Source organism: Coenobita brevimanus, chromosome 57, assembly GCF_032717465.1.
Source record: "Coenobita brevimanus isolate Jiangsu-jjx chromosome 57, ASM3271746v2, whole genome shotgun sequence".
Taxonomy (NCBI): domain Eukaryota; kingdom Metazoa; phylum Arthropoda; class Malacostraca; order Decapoda; family Coenobitidae; genus Coenobita; species Coenobita brevimanus.
In genome coordinates this window covers 27,397,836-27,424,968 of record NC_137010.1, presented here as the reverse complement: position 1 = coordinate 27,424,968, position 27,133 = coordinate 27,397,836, and the positions used below count along the sequence as shown (strand labels likewise).

Sequence of the window (27,133 nt, the reverse complement as noted above, 5' to 3'; positions counted from 1 at the left end):
TATATAGCATCATCAGCCATTTGAGTGTCCACTGCAGCACCGGCCTATCCCGACCAAAGTCGGGATGATACAGCCAATGTATCTCTACCATGTGGCTTAGGCTGTCTGGCAGAGATTGTATGTAGGGTGAGAAGTGCTTGTTAGTGTACTTGTAGTGTTGTAGTGGCTTTGGATGTGTGTGTGGTCTGTGCACCAAATGTAGTCGGCCCGCACAAGCCAACTGGGTGCAAGCATACTTTATGGTAAGCGACACTGGTTCAACCACAGCACCCCTTGTGTCCACCAAAGTAGTACATGGCCAAAGTTTATTACCCTGGCGGGGCACGAACCCTGGCTCACCTGCGTACAAAAACGCACACTCTACCACTGTACCACAGAGGCTCCATATATATATATATGTGTGTGTATATATATATATATATATATATATATATATATATATATATATATACACACACACACACACACAGGCATACCCCGGTTTAACAATCTACAGTAATTGGTTAGGTAAAACCCCATCGTTAGGCGGGGTAGCGTATATCTGGGTACTTTTAACATGTATTTCAATGTGGACCGTTTACCAGCCTTGGATGTCCCCCCAAACCAAGTCCAAAACCCTCCCAGATGAGCCCCAAAACAGGTTTATAGGCAATCTAAATGGCCTAACAACTGTCAAGGAAGCTAACCCAAGCCTAACACCTGTAAATAACTCATTGAAAGCAACAAGTAAAGCCTGAATATCATAAGGAATAAGTTAGAGAATATCAAACACCTCTCATCACTTCTTGTAAGTCCATGTCCAGTCCTGGTCATCATCCTTGCTATCCCCCCCGAGGCTAGGGGACATGTGGTGCTCCCCAACACTCTATCCTCTTCCTCAAAGCGCTCAAACCCGGTCTCCAGGGAAGGGTCGGGGGGGGTGGCGATGGAGTGCGATGCGATGACTCAGGCAGAGGCGATGGGGTGTGATGTGCTGGCTCAGGCGGTGGCGATGAGGTGCGATACAATGGCTCTGGGGGTGGCGATGGAGTGCGATGCGATGATAGAGGTGGTGGTGTGGGAGACAGCTGTGATGTCCGGTGAGGTGGCGAGGGAGACCGCTATGATGAATGATGAGGTAGCGATGGAGTCAGTTGCAGTGGCTCTTGTTGTGGCGAGGGAGACAGAGACAGTGGCCAAAATGGTGTGGGAGATGGAGGGTGGGACGAAGAAGGCAGCGATGGAATGGCATAGTGCTGTAGTGGAGACACAGGAGACGGCAATCGGCTGGAGGTTAGGTCCAGCACAACGGGCCGAGTACGCCCTCGGCGGGAGGTGTCCCTCTGTGTTTCTGTGCTTGTTGAAGGCTGGGGAGATGCCCTGCTGGTTGAAGGCTGGGGAGGTGCTCTGCTCATTGAGGGCTGGTGAGATCCTATGTGACTTGTTGGCCTGGTGGGGGCCTGCTTAAAGAAGGCTGTGATCATTGTCTGCCTACCTGCCCTCTTCTTCTCCTCCAGCTTTGTCCTGTAGACTTTTATACCCTCCTCGAGCCAATTAGGTGTGTCCCTGCTTCTTCCTGGGAGGGGGTCATTTGTTTTCATTAGGTCTATAAACTCGTCCAGCTTCGTTAGCATCTCCTTCAGGATCTTGATGTTGAGAGCGCGGACCTCAGGGACAACCTCCTCCTCCTTCTTTGCCTCCTGGTGTGCCCACTGGATCTCCATAATGAGAAGCTCTTGTAGCTGAGCTTCTCTTTGTGGCTCTCGAGAACCTCCTCCACATCATCCACATCGACCTCCCCAAAGCCTGCCTCATGTGACGACTCGACAATGTCCTGCCGCACACGCTTGACAGGCAGGGGTTGTATGCCCTTGGGGAAGCCGGTGAAAGAGTGAACACACTCTGGCCACAGCTTCTGCCACACACCGTTCATTGTCGCCCGGCTCACCTCGTTCCATTCTGCAGTTATAGTCTCCAGGGCATGGTGTATGTTGTACCCTCTCCAGAACTGTTGTACTGTTGTCTTGTGGTCATTGTTGCAAGCCCTTACCAACAGCTTCATCGTGCGGCATAGGCAGTAGACCGGGCAGCAATCACCCGTTGGTCAGTTGGCTGCAACAAAGACGTGGTGTTGGGGGTTAGGAACACCACCTCAATATTGCTGACCCATTCCTTCATTGTGGGCGGATGGCTAGGCACTTTATCCACCACCAGGAGAAATCTGTTCACCAGATTTTCACGAGACACATACCTCTTCAGCACACGAGAGAGCTACAAGTGAAAATATGAGGAACAGATATATGAAGTCAACCAAGCATTCTTGTTTGACTTCCAGATAACCCCAGGGTTCTCCTTAAGATACCCCACGAGAGCCCTGGGGTTCTCCAAGTGGTAGACTAGGAGCGGCTTCAACTTGAGGTCGCCCTCGGTGTTTCCCCCTAGCAGCAGTGTCAGCTGGTTCTTCGGGGCCTTGAATCCTGGCATAGACCTTTCCTCCGTTGCAAGATATGTCTTGGAGGACATTCTCTTCCAAAAGAGACCAATCTTGTCAAAATTCAAGACCTGCTTCGCACTACAGCCACCCTGCACGATGATGCATTTCAGCTCATCAGGAAACGCTGCCGCCACCACCATATCTGCACTCACCACCTCACCATACATCTTCACGTGGTGGAGATTTGCCAGCCTGTTAAACCGGTCAAATCACCCATGGCTAGCCTTAAAGGTCTCGCTTTCATCAAGCTCATTCCTGACCTTTAGCTCTTCCCAGAGCGAGGGAGCCTTAGTACAAATAATAGCCTGGCTCATGGGTGCCTTGCGCCAGTTCTGATCTTCCACCCACGTGCACAGCATCCGCTTCAGCTCCCTCATTGCAGGCTCTTGCTGGTGGTTGATTCGGGAGGTGGATAAGATTGCAGCGTTAATGGCCTCCTACTTTATGATCGTGGAGATAGTTGACTGGGCCAGGTGGAGAGCTGAGGTTATAGAATACACACCTTCACCTTTGTCGTGCCGCTTATGGATGTCCAATTTCACCTCGAGTGACACAGTGTTACGTACACGCTTCGCAGGAACATTACCAGCACCAGCACTAGCAGGCTGCTTACCACCACGACTAGGGCCTCCACTAGCACCAGCACTAGCCCTACCATGTCCAGCACCCATACTAGACATTATCTCACTTATTTGGGCCCAGAATCACACATTATTGCACTCCCCAAATGATTAGTATCACTGGTCTACTCGCAGCACTGCTCGAACACAGTTACGATGTACTACGATAGCAACTTGCATAATGTTGGTGGTGCAGTACGATGCGTGGTGGGCGAGCGTAAGGGAGATCCTCACTCTGAGATGGCCAGTGCGCGAAGAGTGAAATGGTTGAGCGTGGGTTGAGCGATGGTTATGGGGCCTGCGCAAGCATTTCTGCGCATCCTTGGAGGTGGACGGACTCAGCTGGCTGCAGGAATGCGCGCGATTCAAAATTTTGGCGCGACATCGGAGGGGCCATTGTTAAACCTGGGCTATCCTTTCGGGTATTGGGGCCTGGTGCAATTTGTACCCTCATTGCTAAGTCGAGGTATTGCATCTAGGGATATCATATATTGGGGCATTACTGTATATATATACATACATATACACGTACATATATATGTACAGTGGAACCGTGGAATTCGTGCACAATTCGTTCCTGGAGGCTGTACGAGTTGCAAATTGTTTGGAAACCGAATCATTTTTTTTCCATGAGAAACAATGTGTTTTGCAATAATCCGTACATAAAACCTTTAAAAGAAAGAAATATACCCTGTAGATGATATAAATGATAATTTTACTGCATCTTACTTGTACTGAGGAGAGCTGATGGCTTGAGTTCTTTGTTCTTTAGTGTGGATGAAATGGTAGATTTCGCCATACCATAATGATTGGCAGGACCGGAGTCACGGGTTCCACTTTCAAACTTTGCAGTGAGTTCTTTTTTTAAGCTCAATTGTTGTTCTCACTGCTTTTCTTTTAGCTCCAGCTGACACACTAATCTTCTTAGAACCCATGATTGTGTACAATTTTCAAACGAAAATACGCAATTTATCACAAAGTTTAACGGAACCTGTATGACTGATGCGAGGCTGGTGGAAGTCAAAGTGGGACTGGCAACCATGTGGCACCTACGACGCTGCATCTCTTAGTGCAAATATTGGGTCGCTGTACGAGAATTGGAGCAATTTTTAGACGAAAAAGCTGTACGAAAGCTGAGTTGTACGAGTAGAGAGGCATATGAATTCCGGGGTTCCACTGTATATGGTATATATATATATATATATGTATACACAATGTACATACATATGCAGTAGGATCTCGCCAATAACGACTTTGACAATAACGTTTTGGCAATAACGGTAAGTTAGAACAGATACCCAGTTTCTATAATAACGTTTGGATTCACTTGAATAACGGTTGTTTTGCAAATGCCAAGTAGTTATAAAGCAAATATGTCCATAACAAGATGAGGAATGAAAAAGACAAACAAGAAGAGATGAAGGAAATTGCCAAAAATGTGAGCAGTAGTGAGGAGGAGATGGAGGATCCTCCCCTCGCCACCTCCCCTGACTCACCCGCCGCCATCCCCTCCACCCCCACTCCCCCACTTGACTCACAATCTGCCTCCCCCTCCACCTCCACAGCCCTACGTGACACCTGCTCCACCTGGCATACCTGCAACCCCCAACATAATGACTGTTGCTGCATTGTGGAAGAAATATAACATTCAACAGGCCGTAAATTTATTCGTCAGTTCCTAGAATAATACAACACTGGCAACCATTAAACTTGCATGGTCGGCACTTCAGCCATAACTCAAATCTGCTGAGACAGAGAGACAGCGGACATCTGAGTTAATGCCTAATTATTGGACTTGTAAATCAGATTTCAAGAAAATACTAGAAACAGTATCACGATTGAGTGAATGCCCACAATCAGTCACTCATCACTCACTCTCTTTCACAAAGCTAGCCAGCCAAGGAAGAACAACAGAGAGGGGTTGTACATGATGACATTGATGACACTGGGGACTTTCATGAAGATTTTGATTTTTTGGGGTTTGATGAAGAGTTGATGGAAGTGGGTGACCCTGGTGTGAAAGGCAGGAGTGGGGATGAGGCCAGCGAGGGGTCAGGGGGTACGCTGCAGTAGCGTCCATGCGCAAGCCTCAAAACAATCATCATACCAAACACCTTTAAGGTGAGTTTTATATTACTTATGATAATTTAAAAACTTATCTTTTGTTTCAGCAAAAAGAAAGTAGTGATAGAAGGGCTCCAGGTGGGAAAAGTGTATAAAAGTCTTGAGTGGCAGCACCAATAAACCCTTTAAACATGTATTTTAATGTCACACAAATAACGTTTTCACTAATATAATATAATATATATCCATCCATCCATCATCCAATCCTACATTGCCCCATGAGGAGCGTAGGAGCCTGAGGCTAGACAGTTGGTATCTCTCTCTCTCTCTCTCTCTCTCTCTATACTCTATACACTCGAACCTCGATTTAAGGGACCTCCATTTAAGGGATTTTTGATTTAAGGGACTCCATATTCTACCTGACAAATGGACAAGACCATTCAAAAACGATATGTAATGTCTGGGTTATACACGTTAATATGTTTCTTGATACAGTACCAGTATAATAATATTCACAATCATAGTAATAAGTACGATAAGTGAAACAGTCATTGCATTTCATAATAAGGTTGTCTTTATATGTGGTAAAACAATGGACATTTTCAAGTAAGGGACATTTTCAAGTAAGGGACAAGTTGATTCCCCATTTAGTCCCTTAAATCGAGGTTTGAGTATAAACATACATATATATATATATATATATATATATATATATATATTGTCTTTCTATTTATCTGTCAGTCTGTCTATATTCTCTGTCTCTCTCTCTATATATATCCAAGAGTGAGTTTGGGAGAATGTGTAAGAAATGGACTCTAAAGGTGAATGTAGGGAAGAATAAAGTTATGGTCTTCGAGAGAAGTCAGCGAATGTACAGTGGGGTTGGATGAGGAGGAAATAGAAAATGTGAGTACGTTTAAGTACTTGGGTAGTGTGGTGAGTAAGGATGGAAGTTTGGAGAGTGAAATGCTTGAAAGGGTAGAGTAAGGATGAAAGGTTGCTGGTTGCTTGAAAGCAGTGATAAGAAACAGGGAAATGAGCATGGAAGTGAAAAAGTTACTTCGTGACAGTATTGTGATACCAACTGTAACATACGGAAGTGAAGCTTGGACCTTGTTGGAGGGACAGAAGTCAAGAGTGAGAGCAGTGGAAATTAGTTATTTTGGAGGAGCACATGAAGTCACATGGAGAGACAAACTGACAAATGAAGATGTGAAGGAGTGTTGTGGCGTGGATGTGGATGTGATAGGAAGCGTCAGGAGAAACACATTGAGGTGGTTTGGCCATATGGAGAGGAGGGGAGACTGATGAGGAGTGTGTATGTGAGCGAGAAGGAGGGGAGGCCAAGGATGAGATGGAGGGATGGATTGGAGAGGTATATGAGAGAAGGGTGTGTGAGGTGGGAGCAGGGCAGTGAAATATCAGGGGACAGGGCAGCATGGAGGCGATTTGTTTGTGGCCACCCCTTATGGGATTAGGGCATCTGGCGACAGATTGATATATACATATATACAGTATGTATGTGGTAGATGGGGGCACCCATCATCCACTCATTCAATGTAGGGATGCCTTGTAGTCTCTACCCTGAGTGGCAGGCCATATGGTTTCCTGTACCCAGGAAACCATTTACTGTGCTGGGTGGTAACCATATAACTGGGGTTTTTGGTCTGATTGTGTCCTCCAGATTCCCCATCTCTAAAATCACTTAATCATGGCAAATGATTCAGAGAGCCTTGGAGGTCCCAATACATGCCCAGGGCCCCAACCAAATTTGCAGATTCATATGGGCATGCAGAATGTGAGAGGTGTGAATGAGGAGAGCAAGAGGGTCGTAGTGGTGAATGTGTTCAAGAGTGTGAGATATGCCATGATGGCATTGTGTAAAACAAAAATGAAAGGATATGAAGTGGAGGAGTGGGAGGGTGTGAAATGTGTAAGATCATGCATGAATGTGCAAGGAAGATGCAAGGAAGTAGTTGCTTTGTTGATGAATGAGGTGTGGCAGAGTGGAATGAAGGATTACAAATCTTTCAGCTCATATATGTATATATATATATATATATATATATATATATATATATATATATATATATATATATATATGTATATATTGTGGTAGGTGGGGGCACTCACCATCCACTCGATGTAGTGCTGCTCTCGGGTGTCTGCTCTTTCCTCTCATCCGTCCTTCCTTCTTTCCATCCTCTTCTGTCTTTCTATCCTTCATTCTTTCCTCATCCTTCTGCCTATGGGTGACTTTCTGCTCCCCCTTCTGTCTTTCTTTCCTTCATTCTTTCCTATTCCTTCTGCCTTTGGGTGACTCTACACTGAGTGACAAGCCAGATGGTTTCCTGTACACCAGGAAACCATTTACTCTGCTGGGTGGTAACAATATAGCCAAATTTTGATGTCTGGTGGTTTGGTGGGTAATTACAGTGCTGCAATCAGATTGAACCGGTGAAGGTTTATATCCAAGGGGTGGTTGGGGTTTATTGCTCACGTAATGCCACTCAGGGATGAGTGAGGCCGGTCACTCTCATCTTAACTATCAGGACCAACTTGCCTAGCCCCGGACTCCTACGCTCCTCATGGGGCAACGTAGGATTGGATGAAGGATGGATGGATTATTTATTTATTTATTTATTTATTTATTTATTTATTTTTTTCAAGGAAGAAGGAACCACAGGCCAGGAACCTGCAAACTGTTCCTTCCAAGAAAAAAACAAAAAAACAAAACAAAGGAGAGTCAAATTCAAGGTCTAATCATTTTGAGATGCCTGGACACACTGCGTTTGAAAGACTGGAGATAATAGGAAGCAGGAAATACAGAGAGAGACCGTTCGAGAGTTGACCTGTTGCATAAATGAAGGACTGGGAGTAATGGTCAACTCTTGCATTAGAGAGTTGGACAGAAAAGGGATGAGAGTTTGTTGCTAGGCAGGTGCTATGTGCCCATCGTAGAAGTGGAGGGATGCATGCAGACAGTTCAGAGGAGCAGTGACCACTGAAGTAGCGATAGAAAAGAGACAAAGATGCAACAGTGTGGCGAAGAGACAGAGGTTGAAGGGAGCCTGTAAGAGGAGAATTAATGAGACGAAAAGCCTTTGACTCCACCCTATTGAGAAGAGCTGTATATTGGGAGCCTCCCCACAAATAAGAGTTGTACTCTACATAGGCGAATAAAACCCCTGTATAAAGTCGACAACTATGCTGGGATAAAGAAGTTACGGAGTTGGCTTAGCACACCTAATCTCTTGGAAGCAGATTTTACAAGAGATCTAATATGATCATTCCAAGATAAGTCCCGAGTGAATGACATCCCAAGCATGTTCAAGGGTGATGCAGAATTCGAGCTGAATGTTAATAAACATTAGTGGGTACTCCTGTGGAAGATTTTGTGGGTTTGATATGTGTAAGAATGGAGTCTTTGATGCATTAAAAACAACAAGATTATTTTTACCTCAGTCAGAGATATGAGTCAAGTCAGACATTAGGTGTGCCATAGCCTCATCCCTTGTTTGTTGAAGTAACTGCTGAGATGGATGTTGCGGGAACTGAATGGAAAGGTGGAATCATCAGCATACGAATGGATAGGGTTAGATGTACAGCTTAGGAGGTCATTAATGAATTAAAGGAATAGAGTTGGTGATAGGACAGAGCCCTGAGGAACACCACTGTTGATAGGTCTAGGAGAAGAATGATGGCCATCTACAACAGCGGATATAGAATGACCAGAAAGGAAGCTATAGATGAAGACTCAGATAGAAGTATGGAAACCGTAAGAGGGCAGTTTGGAAATTTAAGAGTTATGCCAGACTCACTCGAAAACCTTTGAGATGTCAAGTGCAATGGCAAAGCTTTCGCCATAGTCCCGAAAGGAGGATGACCAGTAGTCTGAAAGTAGGTGAGAAGATCGCCAGTGGAGCATCCCTGACAGAACCCATACTGATAATCAGAAAGAAAGTTGTGATAGGAAAGAAGCTTTAAAATTTTTCTGTTAAGAATAGACTCGAAAACTTTTGAGACTGGATGTCAGAGCAGTTGGATGATAGTTAGACGGTTAGGAATGGTCACCCTTCTTTGGGATTCGCTGGATGAGAGCAAACTTCCAGCAAGAAGGAAGGGTACAAGTTGATAGACAAAGGCGAAGGAGTTTACCTAGGCAGGGTGTAAGCACAGTACATGACAACAGGTGGGACTCTATCAGGCCCATATGTATGTCAAGTTCAAGTTTGAGAAGGTGAAATTGGAGGTGATTGTAGCGAATGCACCGTGTGAGGATAGGAGTGAGAGAAAGACAGGTTTTGGGATGAGCTAGATGAAGCAGTGGGAGAAATGCCCAGGAGCTATAAAGTGATCGTAATGGACAATATGAAAGGAAGAGTAGGCACTGGTCCTAAGGTTGACGTAATGGGTTGTAATGGAGTACCAGGAGGAAATGACAGTGGGAAGTGACTGCAGGATATGTGTCCGGAAAGGACGTTTTACATTTGTAGCTCATATTTCAAACAAAGATGCACACAAATATACATGGTATAGAGGGAACGGGGATTGTGTTTAAAGTAGCCTGATTGATTACGTGCCTGTAGAGAGGTTGATGCTGGGAATAGTTGCTGATTCGAGGGCCATGAGATGATGTGGAGGTCTGTCTGATCATATGATTATGGTATGCAAGATCAAGCTGAGAGGAGTGAGGTGGACCAGGAGAGAGAGGAGCAGTGAGGGAGAAAGACTGAAAGTCGAGAAACTGAGGACCAAATAAATGGAAGATGAATACGGGACCAAAGTAGGGGAGGAGTTAGAATCAATGAATTGGAATGAAATGGATCTGGACAGCCTGTGGAATGCGTATAGGGATTGCATAGTTAGGAATGCAAAAGCGGTTTGTGATGTGGCAAGAGTAACAACAAAGAAGAAAGGTACGGCATGATGGGATGTAGAGGTTAGGAGAGGACTGGAAGAAAAGAGGAAAAAGTGACTAAAGTGGTTACTGGACAGGGTTTCAATTGAAATAACTGAATACGGTAATCCCTATACTATCCGGACGCCCACTTTACGGAAACCCCACTTACTGGACATTGTAGACCTGGACCTTCAGAACCCAAAAATGGCCAGAAAAAGAAAAAATCCCCCCCAAGAATGATTTTTTCCCTGCCGTAATTCATAATTGCCGCGTGGCGCCGAGCAGCTGTCTACACCATGGCCCCTTTACTCCTTCCTTCCTCCTCCCTACCCCCTACCCTGTCAGGGTTGCCATTTGGTATTTTTCATTACCAAATGTGGGCCAATTTGGTAATGAAAAATTCGTTTGGTAATGCTTCGGAATAATGCATTACCAAATGGATTTTTCACATGTATGAGGATACACAGGATGGAGATGGTGGATTGTCTGCTCTCTCTGATTAATGTGCTATCCTGCACAGTGTGAAAATAATCAACATGCTGTTAATTGTAAGGAGAGTGATTACATGTATTACTACTAGTATATATAATTAGTGAAAAATAAATGCTAGCTTTACGAATTTGGTAATGAAAAGTTAAATTTGGTAATGAAAATTGAGGAGTTTGGTAATGTGGCTGTTGCGATCTGGCAACTCTGTTTCCCCGTCACCAACACTCCAACAGTTACTGCTTAACTTCGATCGCGAGTGGATGCTTATCGCAGTGGATGCTACACGTGCCCTTTTGTGTGTGTGTGAATAAACTGCAATACCTCGCCAGTAGACCACACGGGAATTTACAGTGTTGTGCAGTGTTAAGAAATTAGAATTTAGAGTGTAAAGGATTGACTGTGGAGTGTAAAGGGGAAAAAGAAGTGTGTGGTAATCATAGGGGCATTTGTCTTCTTAGTATAATAGGAAAAGTGTATGGTAGGATACTTATTGACAGAGTAAGGGAAATAACAGAGGAATTAGTTGGAGAAGAACAGGGAGGCTTTAGGAAGGGAAGAGGATGTGTAGATCAGATACTCATTCTTAGATCTTTAGTGGAAGAGTTTCTAGAGAAGGGAAAGAAGTTGTATGCAGCTTTATGCAGCTTTCATGGATTTGGAGAAAGCATATGACAGGGTGGATAGAGAAGGATTGTGGAAAATAATAATAATATGTGGAGTAGATGGGAAGTTGTTGAATGCATGAGGAATATGTATGATGGTGCTAAGGCTGCAGTGCGTGTGGATGGTGAACTGAGTGACTTTTTCTCTTTGAAGGTTGGGTTGAAACAGGGATGTGTCATGTCTCCATGGTTGTTCAATCTGTACATGGATGGGGTAATAAAAGAGGTACAAGGTAGGGTAGTGGATGTTGGAGTGGCCCTGGTGAGAGAGGGTAGTGTTTGGAAACTCCCTGTACTGTTGTTTGGAGATGATACTGTGTTGTTGTGTGAAGACGAAGGGGAGCTGCAAGGCTTGGTGGATGAGTTTGGGAGAGTGTGTAAGAAATGGAATCTGAAGGTGAATGTAGGGAAGAGTAAAGTGATGGTCTTTGAGAGAGGTGAAGTCAGTGAATGTACAGCGAGGTTGGATGGTGAGGAATTGGATAATGTGAGTTCGTTCAAGTACTTGGGTAGTGTGATGAGTAAGGATGGAGGTTTGGAGGGTGAAGTGCTTGAAAGGGTACAGCAGGGAAGAAAGGTTGCTGGTTCTTTGAAAGCAGTGATAAGAAACAGGGAAGTGAGCATGGAAGTGAAAAAGTTACTACATGACAGTATTGTGATACCAACTCTAACGTATGGAAATGAAGCTTGGATGTTGTTGGAAGGACACAAGTCAAGAGTGAGAGCAGTGGAAATGAGTTATTGAAGAGGAGCCTGTGGAGTCACATGGAGAGACAGGCTGACAAATGAGGATATAAAGGAGCATTGTGGTGTGAATGTCGATGTGATAGGAAGAGTCAGGAGGAATACACTGAGGTGGTTTGGCCACGTGGAGAGAATGGAGGGTGAAAGACTGACGAAGAGAGTGTATGTGAGTGAGGTGGGGGGGGGGGGGTGAGGATGAGATGGAGGGATGGGGTGGAGAGGCATATGAGAGAGGGGGATGTGAGTTGGGAGCAGGGCAGTGAAATGGTGAGGGACAGGGCGACGTGGAGGTGATTTGTTTGTGGCCACCCCAAACTGGATTGAAGCATCTGGCAATCTATAGATAGATAGATAGAATGATAGATAGATATGTATATATACATATATATATATACAGTATATGTATGTATGTATGGATATACACTCAACCCCCTGCTGTCATGCCTAATTGGTCACAGCAAACGCGCATGATAGCTGAACTGAACAATCAATGGGAAAATTTCTAATTGGTTTTTCGGTGGCCCATTTTTCTAACTTTTACCCACTTTATGCCTGCGATTTTCTGCCAATCTCTCCTCCAACGTGAAATAAAGCATTATTATATTAATAATAACAGTATAATGAATAAATAACATAAAAGGCCATCAAACTTTTATAAGGATTAAGGCTCGGGTGGTTTGATGGGTTCCGAGGCTTGGGAGTGGCTTAATTGCCGCCAGATCTCTTTAGCTGTCTCCATGATTTCTTAGTGTCCTCAGCTAAAGCGGGTATCACACGGTACATCGTATCAGGAATGGCCGAGGAAGATTTAAGTGGAACAAAACTTGCACGCTATCACATACGTTCCTCATGCTGTTGCCAGAGCCCCGTCTCAGTTGTAAACACGTGATTACTTTATCGACATCACAGTTTTCTCGGCATAGGAAATATTAACTCTTTATAAGAGTTTCAAAATGATTGATATTTATTCAAAAATTCAGTATTAATAAGTATTCAGTGTTAGGCTAAATTTCAGTGCTGTAGTGCGATATATTCTTTCGAGTCGAATGGGTTTTGTTCACGCTGTTTTGCCCGTTGTATCCTCGGCAGGAATCCGTTCAGATGTATTCCAAATGCCCGTGGTATCGTCGGCAATTTTACCACGTTACCATTCCGATTAACCATCGTATCCTCGGCAAACTTCGTATGAGGTGCCGTGTGAACAAGTTTCGCTTAGCCTGTCTTCAGACGCAGCGCGTTATAGCAGTCTTGGGGTGCGTGATAGCATGTATGGTTGTGCATTTGATGTGTGCGCGATAGCAGATAAACACGATAGCTGAACGCGCGATAGCAGGGGGTTGAGTGTATATACAGTATACACACACACACACACACGAGGTGCTACCCAAAAATTCCAGTAATTTGAATATTGTAGGAAAATAAGTTTCCTTACCTCCTGGTTCTCACTGTCGCCTTTGAAGTAGTCCCCTTGGGCATGTATACAGTTGTCCCAGCTTTTTTTCCACGAGTCCATGCATCCCTGGAAGGCTTCAGGCATTATGGTCTTGAGCATGTCCTGTGGTAGACGAGTTTCCGGTCAAAAATGTTTAAAAGTAAGATACTTTTATATTTAAAAAATACGCAGAAAATAGCTATGTTAACCATTGGGGCCCCCCCCCCACACAAAAAAAAAAAAAAGTGCAAGTACATGAAAAAATAATAAATTAGCTGAAAAATCACATTACTCTGAAACGGCCACTGATTGGGTGTGACGTCACTACTCACACTGAGGCAGCATAGTCTGCTTTGTTTACGGTTAACCTGCATACACTGTGCTTATTTCTGACCTCCAAGAATGCCCAATGATGAGGAGTAAGTGTTGGAGTTTCGTTCCAATGTGTAAGAGCACAGACAAAAGCACACCAGGGAAATTATTTCCTTGTGTACTAGCCAATAACAATAAACGAAAGCAGTGGTGGCTGGCTGGTTGTTGGAAGTTCCCAGTGCTGGAATGCAGTCTTTTCTGTTGTGAAAATATTATTTTCTTCACCATATAGGTTCATATACACCTAATTATCAGTAATTCGGTAAAAAAACTGTGCTTCATTTAACTGTTAGTAGAAAATTAGGATTCAGAGCAAAAATGTGCTAAGGTTAGCGAGTATTTTTACTTGAGATTGCCAACACGTCTTGACAGGCTTCTGTTTTGCACAAGTGCTGATTTAAAGTGCAAATAAATGCATTTGTATGTTAATATTTATACAAAGAAGGCTGCAAAGGCAAGTTGTTGAACTAAAGGAGAAACACTTCTGCTGATTTTAGCATGTTTTTGCAGTGACTCTGGATATTTTTAAAAGTAAAATTAAACACAAAAATATGACCGGATTTCAGCTAATTAGGTGGGTATGAATCTGTATGATGATAAAATTTATAACACTTCCATCCATCATCCAATCCTACATTGTCCCATGAAGAGCATAGGAGCCCGGGGTTAGGCAAATTTGTCCTGACATTTAAGATGAGAGTGACCAGCCTCACTCATCCCTGACTGGCATTACGTGAGCAATAACCCCAACTACTCCCTGGATATAAACCTTCACCGGCTCAATCAGATTGGAGTGCTGTAATTACCCACTAAACCAACAGGTGCTGTAATTAGGTTATATGGTTACCACCCAGCGTAGTAAATGGTTTCCTGGTGTACGGGAAACCATTTTGCTTGTCACTCAGTGTTGAGTGACCCACAGACAGAAGGAAGAGAAAAGAATGAACGACTGAAGACAGAAGAGAGTGTAAAGTCACCCGTAGGCAGAAGGTCATGGAAAGAATGAAGTAAGGAAAGACAGAAGAGGAAGGAAGGACTGGAAGGTGGAGAGGAAAGACAGACACCCGAGAGCAGCACTACATTGAGTGAGTGAATGGTTAGTGCCCCCACCTAACACTTACCAATTAAAAGTGCCGATTCGGTAAAAAACCGCCGATTCGAGATTTTGTCACACTTTCCTGATGGTACTTTACTGTCATTTTCAGGTTTTTTCAGAAAACTAATAATGAAGAAGTCAGATATTAAATATTCATGAGCATAATACCAGTATAAACTCGTGTGACTGATACTGTACACCATACATTAAACACTTGCCACCTCATGAGGTACGAGCACCGCTTGGGAATGGTGTAGCTGTAAGCTACTTCGTCAGTTTCACCACAATTTACATACCTAACAGGTACCATCGATTTACACCATGAAAAGTATTCCTTCACAACATACCTGAGGGGGGTAGTTTGGATCTGTGGTGGCTGTGTCGGTAAATATCTTGACAGCTATTATTGCTGTTACTGGTAAAGTATTGTGTGATGGATTGGAGCGTTGTCTGCAGTATGAATACTGACATCATCGCCAATATGGCGGCTGCTTCCCTTCAGCCACAAAGAATTAAAGCTATCACATCTTGATCAGTGCAACTGATAAATTAAATTAAAAGGTACTTACACTGTAAGCTTTTAAGTACATGGCAGAGTGCACTTACCATGTTTACCCAGAACTGGCAACACGTCTATTCTGTCTGGATCTCCTCAATCGAGTCAAATTGACGCCCTTTCAGTCGTAATTTCAGCTTGGGAAACAGGAAAAAGTGGCAAGGGACAAGGTCAGGCAAATAAGGGTGGGTGGGGAAAGACTACAATGTTAGTGGAAGCCAGGAACTGCTGGACAACAACTGATGTGTGGGCAGGGGCATTGTCATGATGCGGGACCCAGTCTTTGTTCTTCCACAGTTCTGGGCATTTGCAGCGAATGTTCTCCCTCTGATGCTGCAAAACTTCACAGTAAAACTTTCCACTGACAGATTGACCAGGTGGGATGAATTCATTATGAACAATGCCTTGGATATTGAACAAAACGATCAACATCGACTTGACATTGCTGTGCCATTGCAAAACTGCCAAACCACCTACACGCCACGTTACAATGTAAGCATAGCTTAACAACACGTCTGCTCACAGACACGGCTGGGGCCACACTGATGCACAAGGGGTGCTGCTGACTCCTCCTGATGGCAAAAGGCAAAACTGCAAACGGTTGGCTCCTTCTGTTCAAATTACTGGAACTTTTGGGTAGTACCTTGTACGTGTGTGTATATATATATATATATATATATATATATCATCATCATCCAGCCGTTTGAGTATCCACTGCAGGACCGGCCTATCAGTCGGGACGATACAGCCAATGTATCTCTACCAAGTGGCGTAGGCTGTCTGGTAGAGATTGTATGTAGGGTGAGAAGTGCTTGTAAGTGTAACTGTAGTGTCGGAGTGGCTTTGGATGTGTGTGTAGTCTGTGAACCAAATGTAATCGGCCTGCGCAAGCCGACTGGGTGCAAGCATACTTTACAGTAGTAGTAGTAGTTGTTCCCTAGGCAGTCTGGCCGAACAGCCCCGAGTCCCTTTGGAAGGCCATGGCCGAGACCGGGCTTTCCCACAGAGCTCTCAAAGAGTGTATGTTGTGTTGTTGCCGTAGGTGATTGTGTGCAATGCAGTCTTCCATAATGTGCTTAATAGTATGGGGTGCTGTGTTGCATCCTGGATAGGCATCAGCGATGGAGTCATCCAGCCTCTTCTGGTAGCTTAAGAGGGCTGGCTGGTGCCCACATCTCAGCCTGACCAGGTGGACCCTGTCCTCATAAGGAAGATAGGATTCAGAAGGGTGGATGTCAGGAGGCCGTGCATGCAGCTGTGTGTTGTCTTTAAGTGACTGAATGGAGCGCCGAGTGATCTGCGTGTGAATATGCTTCTAGAAGCTGGTCTGAGGTGGGCGAGGGGGGAGAGATGACAGTATTTGTGTATGGTATCGTGTGCAGGGTGTTGATGTTCCTTGGTGTGGGTGGATGTGCTGCCATCTACTGTAGTGGATGTTGTGGGTTTGTGGAGGCTGTAGCAAGAAACTGGGTGCCTCTCATGTCTAGGTGATCCTTGACTTTGAGGACTCTGGTTTCTTGATGTAGGTGGTCTGTGGGTGTAGTAGCTGTGCAGCCTGTGATTATTTTTAGGGCCTTGTTCTGTATGGTCTGGAGAGTGTTGTAGTGTGTTTTGGTGAGGTTAGAAGCCCAGGCAGGACTTGCATAATTCATCACTGAACGTATGTATTGTTTGTATACTGTGGTGGTGGTTTCTTTGTTGTGTCCGAATGTTGTATGGCAAGTGACCTCAAAGCATTGAGTCTTGGTGTTATTTTTTTTTTAATGTTTGTGATGTTTAAATGACATTGATGTATGTTACACCAAGGATTTTGGGTGTGTGTGTGTGTGTGTGTGTGGTAGGGGAGTGTTGTTTATGGTGAGATGTGGGATATGACTGTGTTCTGCTGTCCAGTTTGTGAGAAGAGTCACTATAGATTTGGCTGGGGCTATTTTGAGCCTGTTTGTGGTGAACCATTCATGTAGTGTGTTGAGGTAAGGTTGAATGATGTGTGCAGCTGTGTTTGCGTTTTGGTGTGTACATGTAAGTGTTATATCATCTGCCTAGGAAGCTATGTGTATCTGTGGTGTGTGGGGTGTGGGTACATCGTGCATGTATAGATTAAAGAGTGTAGGGGACAAAACAGATCCTTGGGGGACGCCGTTTGTGAAGTTTCTGATATTAGAAGACTGACTGGAAAATGTTACGTGTGCACATCTGCCTGCTAAGTAGTTTGCCAGCCATCTTTTTGTGTTATTGTGCATGTTTGTGTTGAGTGTTTTGTTTGTGAGGTTGTGGCGGGGGATGGCATCAGAAGCTTTGCTAATGTCTAGTGTGACTAGGAGTGTTCTGTGTGGTGGCCTAGCTGAATTTATGCCATCGAAAACTCGCTGTGTAAGGTCTGTAAGAAGGGTGTTTGTGGAGTGTAGTGGTCTAACGCCATGTTGTGACTGGACTAGGGGAATGTGAGGTGTGGCTAGTTGTAGTATCAGTCGTTCAGTGACTTTAGAGGGGGTGCAGAGGAGTGTGATGGGGCGATGTGAGGAGGGTAACTTGGGGTCTTTGTTGGGTTTAGGGATAGTGATGATATTGCCATGCTTCCAGATGTTGGGTATTATGTTGTGTGAGTAGCTGTAGTTTGATATGTTGGTGAGTGCTTGTATGCCTTGTGGTCCTAGGTGTTTAAGGTGAATGTTGCTTATGTTGTCTGGTCCACAGGCAGATGAGTGCTTGAGGTTGTTATGATGTGCTACGTCTGGTTGTAAGTGAAAGGTGCGTCATCTGGGTCTGTGGGGAACTCTCTCTTACGTCTGATGATACGTCGGTCTTCCGGATGGGGGGTTAGATGGCTGACTTGTGAAAAGTAAGCGACACTGGTTCAACCACAGCACCCCTTGTGTCCGCCAATGCAGTACGTAGCCGGGTGAACACTCCCAAAGTTTATTACCCTGGCGGGGCGCGAACCCTGATCCACCCGTGTACGAAACGCACACTCTACCACTGTACCACAGAGGCTCCACATATATATATATATATACAGTATATGTATTTATTTATTTATTTATTTATGTGTATATGTATGTATGTAGAATACACACTGAGTGACAAACCAAATGACTTCCTGTATGTTAGTGCATATTGCTGTTAGTGTGTGTGCGTGGACGCACTAATTACGTTCCAAGTGGTGATGTCATCAGATGGGCCCTGCGGTATGCAGGTGGAGCCCGCTCACTTGGAAGTGTGAGGCCGGTGAGTTCGGTTGTTTCACATCCCAATACTGTTAGCTGAGCGTGGTTCGAGCATAAAGGCGTCGTGCTCAACTAAGTGTCCTCCAAAACTTGAGAATGATTCTGCCTATGAGAGTTGGAAGAAGGACATCGACATTTGGTGCAAATGACAGACTTACTGAAAAAGAAGCAAGCTCTAGCCATTCACCTTTCATTGTCAGGAAGAGCGAGGGTGGCGTCTTCAGAAATTGACGCTGCTGATCTGGATGATGATAATGGTGTTCAGACCTTGTTGAACAAACTAGACGGTTTATTTCTCGTGGACAAAGGACGTCGGCAGTTCGCAGCTTTTCATGAATTGTACAACTTCAGAAGACTTGGTGATATGAACATTCGTAAGTTCGTGGCAGAATTCGAGCATGTTTATTTTAAATTTAAGAAGCAGGACATGCAACAACCAAATTCTGTGATGGCTTTAATGCTTCTGGCTTCATGTAAACTTTCAGATAGTGAGCAACAACTTGTGATGTCTGTGATAACTGAGGTAACTTACGAAAATATGAAATCTCCCCTGAATCGTATTTTCGCTGGGGAAATTTGCGGGCAGAACGATCCATCGGTGTCTGCCAGTGAGGTGAAGGTGAACCAGTTTTTTGGAGTGATGAAGTCGGGGGTGAGGAAACGTTTTACGTTAGGGGTACTCGACAAGGAAGGATAAGGTATCAGGGTGGTGCAGTACGTGATCGAGGTCGTGGTGATGGCTGTTCAACTGTGTCTGCTAGAATTTCCCAATGTTCATCCACCGGCAGGAGGCAGAACCCGCTCGGGCCTGATAAGGTGTCGAGGTGTTTATTATGTGATTCTCGATTTCATTGGGCACGTGACTCTCCGGATGCATACAAAAATAAAGGCAGTCGAGGAGAAAATTATGAAACAGTGCATCTGTCATGATTTATGGGCTATGCGGATGATACCACTAGTAGAGGTAAATTACAGATGCTAGTAGAAGAATCTAAGGGATGTGCTGTTCTGGACACAGGGTGTTTTACAACTGTATGTGGGGTTGAATGGATCAGTTGCTATCTAAGTGAGCTCAGTGATTACAAACGTGAAGCTATAATAGAAGAAAAGTCATCCTCAGCGTTTACTTTTGCTGATGGTGTCACAGTTTCTTCCCTCAAACGTGTTACTCTGCCCTGCTACATTGGAAATATGTGTGCAACCATTGTGGCTGATGTGGTGAGCTGCAATATTCCCGTGCTGCCGAGCAAATGTTCCATGAAAAAAACAAAAATGGTGATTAATTTTGAGAGTGACCAGGTCAAAATTTGTGGAATTATCATTAATTTGAAGTCCTCATCTTCAGGCCATTACTTGCTTCCAATTTCTTTGTGACTAGGCCAAGAGTTTTATGAAACGATCGCACTGGCATCTCTTGGGGGTGATGTAGACAAAATGGCTTCAAAGCTTCACAGGCAATTTGGACACCCAACATCGGCTAAACTAACCAGACTTATTACAGATGCTGGAATTAAAAGTTCAGAACTGGAACAAGCTATCAAGGATGTATCTGATGCATGTACAGTCTGTTGTAGGTACAAGAGAGCTAAACCCCGACCCGTAGTCAGTTTGCCCATGGCATCTAAGTTTAACAAAGCCATAGCTATGGATTTGAAAGCTTGGGGAAGGCATTATTTCTTAGTCCTTGTTGATTTGGCGACCAAGTACTGCACTGCGATAGTAATTGCGGACAAATGTGCGACCACCGTTATCGAAGGAGTATTTCGGAGCTGGATTGTTCTGTTTGGCGCACCTGGAAAAATTCTTACAGATAATGGGTGTGAATTCAACAATGCTGAAATGCGAGCATTGGGAGAGGTCTTTAATATCAAGATCATGACGACGTCTGCAGAGAGTCCATGGAGCAACGGAGTATGTTAGCATCAAAATCCAGTCATAGGTGACATTGTTATGAAGATAATGGCTGATAGCCAGTGTGACTTGGATGTGGCCTTGGCTTGGGCAGTATTGGCAAGAAATGCTCTCACCAACTATGCAAGTTTTTCTCCTAATCAACTTGTTTTTGATCAAAACCCTGGCCTGCCTGATGTGTATGCAAATGATCCTCCAGCCTTGGAACCTACATCATCATCAAAAATTGTGAGGGACAATTTGAATGCTCTTCATTTAGCAAGACAAAGAGTTTATAAAGACTGAATCAGGTGAATGTTTGGCTAGGGCTCTGCGGCACAACATACGTTCGAGTGACTTAAACGACATCCAAAATGGAGATGAGGTCTTCTACAAAAGAAATGACAGTCATGAATGGCATGGTCCTGGTATTGTAATAGGCATAGATGGAAAACAAATTCTGGTGAGACACGGCAGTTTCTAAAGCGAGTACACATGTGTCGTCTAGCACGTGCTCCAGAACGAAATACTACAGTTGGAGACGGCGTCAATAGCTATGAGAAGAACAGTGTAGTCCAAGAGAAGCCTAATGACGATTCTTCACAAGTATTGAATGACTATCCACCGGATGATGAGTCAGAAAATGGTGCAATTCTGGATGATCAGCCTCCCACAGTTTCTCTTCTGGTTAAGGAGCCTCCCAGGGTTTCTGTTGGTCACCGTATAAAGGGAATACATTCAGAAACTGGAGAGTTGGTAACTGGAAGGATTGTGAGTTGGGCAGGAAAAGCCACTGGAAAGTACAAACACTGCAACAATTTGAAGAGGAACTCTGATGGCAATATTGATTGGGTGGATCTGCAAAATGATTTCAGCACATGGGAAGTAGGGGGAGGCGGTGGCTCAATCGGTAGAGAATTGGCCTGCAGTCCTGACAGACCCGGGTTCAAATCCCGCTGGGGCAGGGAACAGTTTAAGGATTTGAATTTCATAAAATCAGACTTTACTGATCTACCAGAAGGCCCGCCGACATGTCGTAAAAATACCCCCGCTAATATCAATACATCAGTCCTGTATGAGACAGCCCTAGCATGTATTCAATATGGACGGTGGGTGTTAGCGCCGAAGTGGTGACATGTAGAGGTGTGCGGTACGTAGGAGGACTACTGGGCCTTGAAAGCAGGCTGTGAAGCCTATGCCCAGAGTCGGACACGTTAAAAAAAAAAAAGAAAAAAAAAAAGTCGATAACGAAACGGAGATGCTTGTACTTTTCAACTCTGAGGACGTATTATGCGCCAAGGAAACAGAAATTACAAACTGGCAGAATAGTGACGTGTATGAGGAATTAGATGATGTTGGGCAAGATGCCATAACAGTTCGATGGGTTGTGACGGAAAAAATTAAAAACGAGAAGCTGATTGTTAAAGCCTGTTTAGTCGCCAGAGGATTTGAGGAAGACACCGTGGATCTCCGGAAAGACTCTCCTACATGCTTAAAAGAGGCTGTGCGTTTGGCACTTTCTTTTTCCTCCATCAACCAATGGGATTGCCACACTATGGACGTGAAAGCTGCTTATCTGCAAGGTAACGACATTGAGCGAGTTGTTCATTTACGTCCTCCGCCTGAATATGCAAATGGTAAGCTGTGGAGACTAAGGAAAACGGTTAACAGCCTTTGTGATGCTGCTAGGCATTGGTACCTGCGCATTAAAGATCAGTTGTTGAGTCTCGGAGCTAAAGTGTCATCACTGGATTCAGCACTGTTCTCTTGGAGTAATAGGGGCAAGATTGAAGGCATTATATGCATTTATGTTGATGATTTCCTTTGGGCTGGTACACGTGAGTTCGAGCAGCAAGTGATAAACAGTTTGAGCCAAATATTCCTCATCGGCAGTTTGGAATCAAAAGCTTTCAAATACATTGGTCTAAATGTCATCTCCAACAGCGATGGCAGCATAACTCTTGACCAGTTCCAGTACGCTTCGTCTTTGAAACCAGTCACGCTGAGCAGACATTGTGCAGCAGTAAAATCAGGAGAGCTGTCTGAGTCTGAGAAAATTGAGTACCGAGCGTTAATTGGGCAGCTCAATTGGATTGCCACACACACTCAACCAGATATTGCCTTTGATGTGTGTGAGTTGAGTATGACTAGCAACCAAGCTACCGTAGCAGATTTACTTAGGCTCAACAAGGTGATCGCAAGGGTGAAGACTGACATCATGAAGCTATACATTCCAAGAATGGGGCCACTCGATGAATGTTATATACAGTGCTTTTCAGATGCCTCTTTTGCCAACCTTGTAGGCAATGGGTCTCAGGGAGGCTTTGTGATCTTCCTATGAGATGCTAGTGAGGCAAGATGTCCCTTATTCTGGCAGACTAGAAAGATCAGGCGGGTCGTCAAATCTACTTTATCTACTGAAACGTTAGCGCTGCTTGCATGTGCTAAAACTGCTGTATATCTCGTCAACATATTGCATGAGGTTTCTGGATGTGGAGATTTCAAGATCAAGTGTTTCGTTGATAACAGGAGTCTGGTGGACGCCCTTTACTTCTGTAGGAGTGTAGAAGACAGAAGATTGCGCATTGATATTGTTGTATTAAAAGACATGTTGGAGCGAGGGGAGACTGATGAAGTGTCTTGGGTGGATACATCACAACAACTGGCTGACTGTCTCATCAAGAAAGGTGCCTCAACCGAGCGGCTGCATGCAGCAGTCAGCTAGGACTAGAAGGATTATATTTCAAGGGACACCACATATATGTATGTGGTTACAGACTGGGTCTTAAAAGTGCTTAAACAAAAGTCAGTGTATTGGATACATAGTGTGTATAGGACCCCAATAATCCATTCATTTTCGTCCTTGGGATCTTCCATCAAATTAAGAAGAGAGGACGGGAGTGTTAGTGCATAGTACTGTTAGTGTGTGTGTGCGCACGCACTTGTTGCGTTCCGAGTGGTGACGTCATTGGATGGGTCATGCGGTATGCAGGCGGAGCCCGCTTACTTGGAAGTGTGAGGCCGGTGAGTTCGGGTGTTTTTATCATTCCAATACTGTACACCAGGTAACCATTTACTATGCTGGGTGGTAACCATATAACCAAATTATGGCATCTGGTGGATTAGTGGGTAATTAAGGCACTCCAGTTGGATTGAGCCTATGTAGGCTTATATCCAAGGGATGGTTGGGGTCTATTGTTCACGTAATGCCACTCAGGGATGCGTGAGACTAGTTACTCAGGACCAACTTGCCTAGCCCCAGGCTCCTCTGCTCCTCATGGGACAACATTGGATTAGATTAATGAATAATATACAGTCATCTCACCTAAAGTGCGTCTTGCCTTATGTGCGGTGGAGGTCTGACAATTAATTTTTTAGAAAGTGCGTTTGCTACTTGCAATGTGAGACGGGCATGAAAAATTGAGGCAAATACGGTATGCTCTTGCAACTCGCGAGCATAATTTGTAGTGTGCGATGGGTCAGGGTGTGGCTGGTGAGTATATGTGGTGGGGTGTAGCTGGAGTGTGAGTGAGTGGTGGCCACAGCAGTGGGATGATGACGTAATGTCTGCAGTGTCTGACCCGGACTTTGAGGGTTTCCTGGAGCAGCAATAGGCAGCACCTAACCTAGTGCAAACTAAGATGTGCATTCCATAAAACTGGCCACACAATACTGTGCTTTAAGAGCATTTGTTAATCACTGGTGCAGTCACCAGGGTTGCCATTTGGTATTTTTCATTACCAAATGTGGGGCAATCTGGTAATGAAAAATTCAATTGGTAATGATTCAGAATAATTCATTACCAAAAGGATTTTTCACATGTATGCGAGAAAGAAGGAACCAAGGGCCAAGAGCCCAGAAACCATTCTTTCCAAAAAAAAAAAAAAAAAGAGAGAGAGAGAGAGAGAGAGAGAGAGAGCCAACACCCCATTAGTAGTGATGAGAGTGATAGTGAGGCATGGGTTGAGGCCCGTGCAGAACAGCTGTGAGTGTTTTGATTGAGCCTCCATGGTACGGCCTCGGGTACCACAACAATACTTCGCATTATCTACCCTCTGTACAATGCTGGTAAGGTCTTGAATTTTCATGATAAATGTACATTATTAATCTTGCATGTTACTATTGTAAGTTTACCTTTTGAATTTTAGTTAGGGATAGGTATTGGTGAATCAATATACAGAATTTCAGGATGTGTCGCCCATAAATCCATTTTAACATGGGATCCTATGCTTCACAAAGTGTGAATTTATAAAGTGTGACAGGCTGTGTCACCCATATTCACGCACTTTAAGCGAGATAACTGTGTGTGTGTGTGTGTGTGTGTGTGTGTGTATATATATATATATATATATATATATATATATATATGCAGTACCCTCGCGTCCGGTAATATTGTCATGCATGGGTCACGTGTTGGACCAAAAACGTGTTCGACTAACAATAGAGCTTGTGGGGAAAAATGAATTATGTCAGCAACCCTAGGAAAAGTCACCCTAAATACCTACCATATACCTATACATATATTGGTACTGTTGTAATTATAATAAATGGTACTGTGCTATGAATAACTAACTAACCTTTTAGGATAGTGTTGGTGGGCTTGCTGGGAATGGAAGGTGGTATCCATGGCTGTAGGTAGTCCTGCTGGGTCCCCGGAGGATGGCTGCTGGCATCACTAGCGGGTAATGGCTGTTGCTCCTCCTCAACCTCCCTCATAAATCCTTCGAAATCACACTCAGAATCACTATCTTCGTCCACAGCCATGGATGGTCCTGCTTCTGCCTGTCCTAGCACTCTGTAATCCTCGGCAAAGGGCATGCTTCTCACACTGTTGCCAGAGCCCCGTTTTGTGACTGTGGAAAGTGATCGCTGTCGCTGACTTGGTAGAGAAAAAGGAGAAGCAACTTTGTTTATAAACTGGTACACACGCCGATGAGAAGGGTTTCAAAACGATTGATATTTATTCTAAAATATTAATATGTATTCATTGTCAGACTAAATGTTCAGTGCTGTAGTACAATACATTCTCTGTCAAGTCGCCTGGGTTTTGGTCACACTGTTTTGCCTGTCGTATCCTCGTCAGGAATCCATCCAGATGAATTCCAAATGCCTGTGGTATCGTCGGCAATTTTACCACGTTACCGTTCCGATTTACCGTCGTATCCTTGGCAAACCTGGTATGAAGTGCCGTGTGATAGCCTTCGGCTGCCAGGATCTTGTCTTGGTTTTTTATTATGGTCCTCACGTTGGCTTCATTCATGTCATAGGCCTTGGCAATGTCAACTTTCCTCTCCCCTTTCTTCTTCCTCTCGATGCTTTCTAGCTTGGTGGCCTGAGGGAGGTGCCGACGCTTCTTGGGGTTCTCAGAAGGCTTCCTAGGCATCGTGAGCAAGGTAAAATGCAGTAACAAGGGCAGAAAATGCAGCAAGAAAAAAGCACCTTCCAATGCGAATTATGCGACTGAGTGGCGTTGTGGCGGGAGAAATTTAAACAAAACATCACATGACAGCAGAAGCGTATTTAATTGGGTGGCATCACGATCACGTCATGATAGCGGGCGGGGAAGGCTACTTGATCAGAAGTTTTCATTGGCTATCATCATCATGGGAATGTCCAGTATGACCGTGTTGGACCGGGGGTGATCGTGCTGGAGGTGAACTCTGCGGATTTCGCCCACTTCTCGGAGCTCTGTGCGTGTTATGCTAACACACTCGTGTTGCAGTAATTAAATCGTATTAAATAATAATAATTATTTGCTCTCCGTGCTGGAAGTGAATCGTGCTGGACTAACGCGTGTTGGACGCGAGGGTACTGTGTGTGTGTATATATATATATATATATATGTATATATATATATATATATATATATACACATACATATATATGTATATATATATATATATATATATATATATATACACACACACACACACGCACACACACACACACAGTCAAGCCCCGGTAACTCAGACTAATTGGGGGGTAACTCGGTCTGAGTTATGCAGTTGTCCAACCTACACGGGTTTGTACTCTAAATCCACATAAATCATCACATTTTCATGCACACAAGTATTAAGACACACCAGAGTACAATATATTAAAACTATGATGTCTGTTAACATTACATTTATGACATTTGTGCAAAGGAAAATGTTTTACATGACGTTACATACTGAGAGATGAGCAATGATATGAGGAATATTCCCATGTGGTTAGTGGCATCCCCAGAGCTGGAATTACTCTGAGGATGACGAGCTGTCGTTCATTTCTATTTCACCAACTGTGGAGGTTGAAGACCTGGAGGGCAGATAGGCCTTGGCAGAGGTTAAAGGCTGTGGTGATGGTAGATGGGCCTCAGCAGAGGTTGAAGGCTGTTGTGATGGCGGATGGGCCCCAGCAGAGGTTGAAGGCTGTGGTGATGGTGGATGGGCCTCAGCAGAGGATGTTGAGGGAGAGATGGCGGGTTCAGCCAGCCAACAGAAGAAAGTGTCTATTTTCATGTGCTTTCCTGTGGTGTATTGCTTCCTGATAACCACCTCCTGAAAGGCTCTTAGGTGATGATAAAAAGCCTGAACCTGATGGTCATTACTATGGTCCACCCACTG

General features: G+C 44.3%; 1 protein-coding gene across 1 annotated transcript in view; it reads left to right on the top strand.

Moving 5' to 3' along the window:
* Window positions 1-27,133, top strand: part of gw (trinucleotide repeat containing adaptor protein gawky) — a 238,672-nt gene that overhangs the window by 114,516 nt on the left and 97,023 nt on the right. The window contains 1 exon segment of the mRNA XM_080274238.1: window positions 7,710-7,750. Coding sequence (XP_080130364.1) covers window positions 7,710-7,750 — 41 coding nt within the window.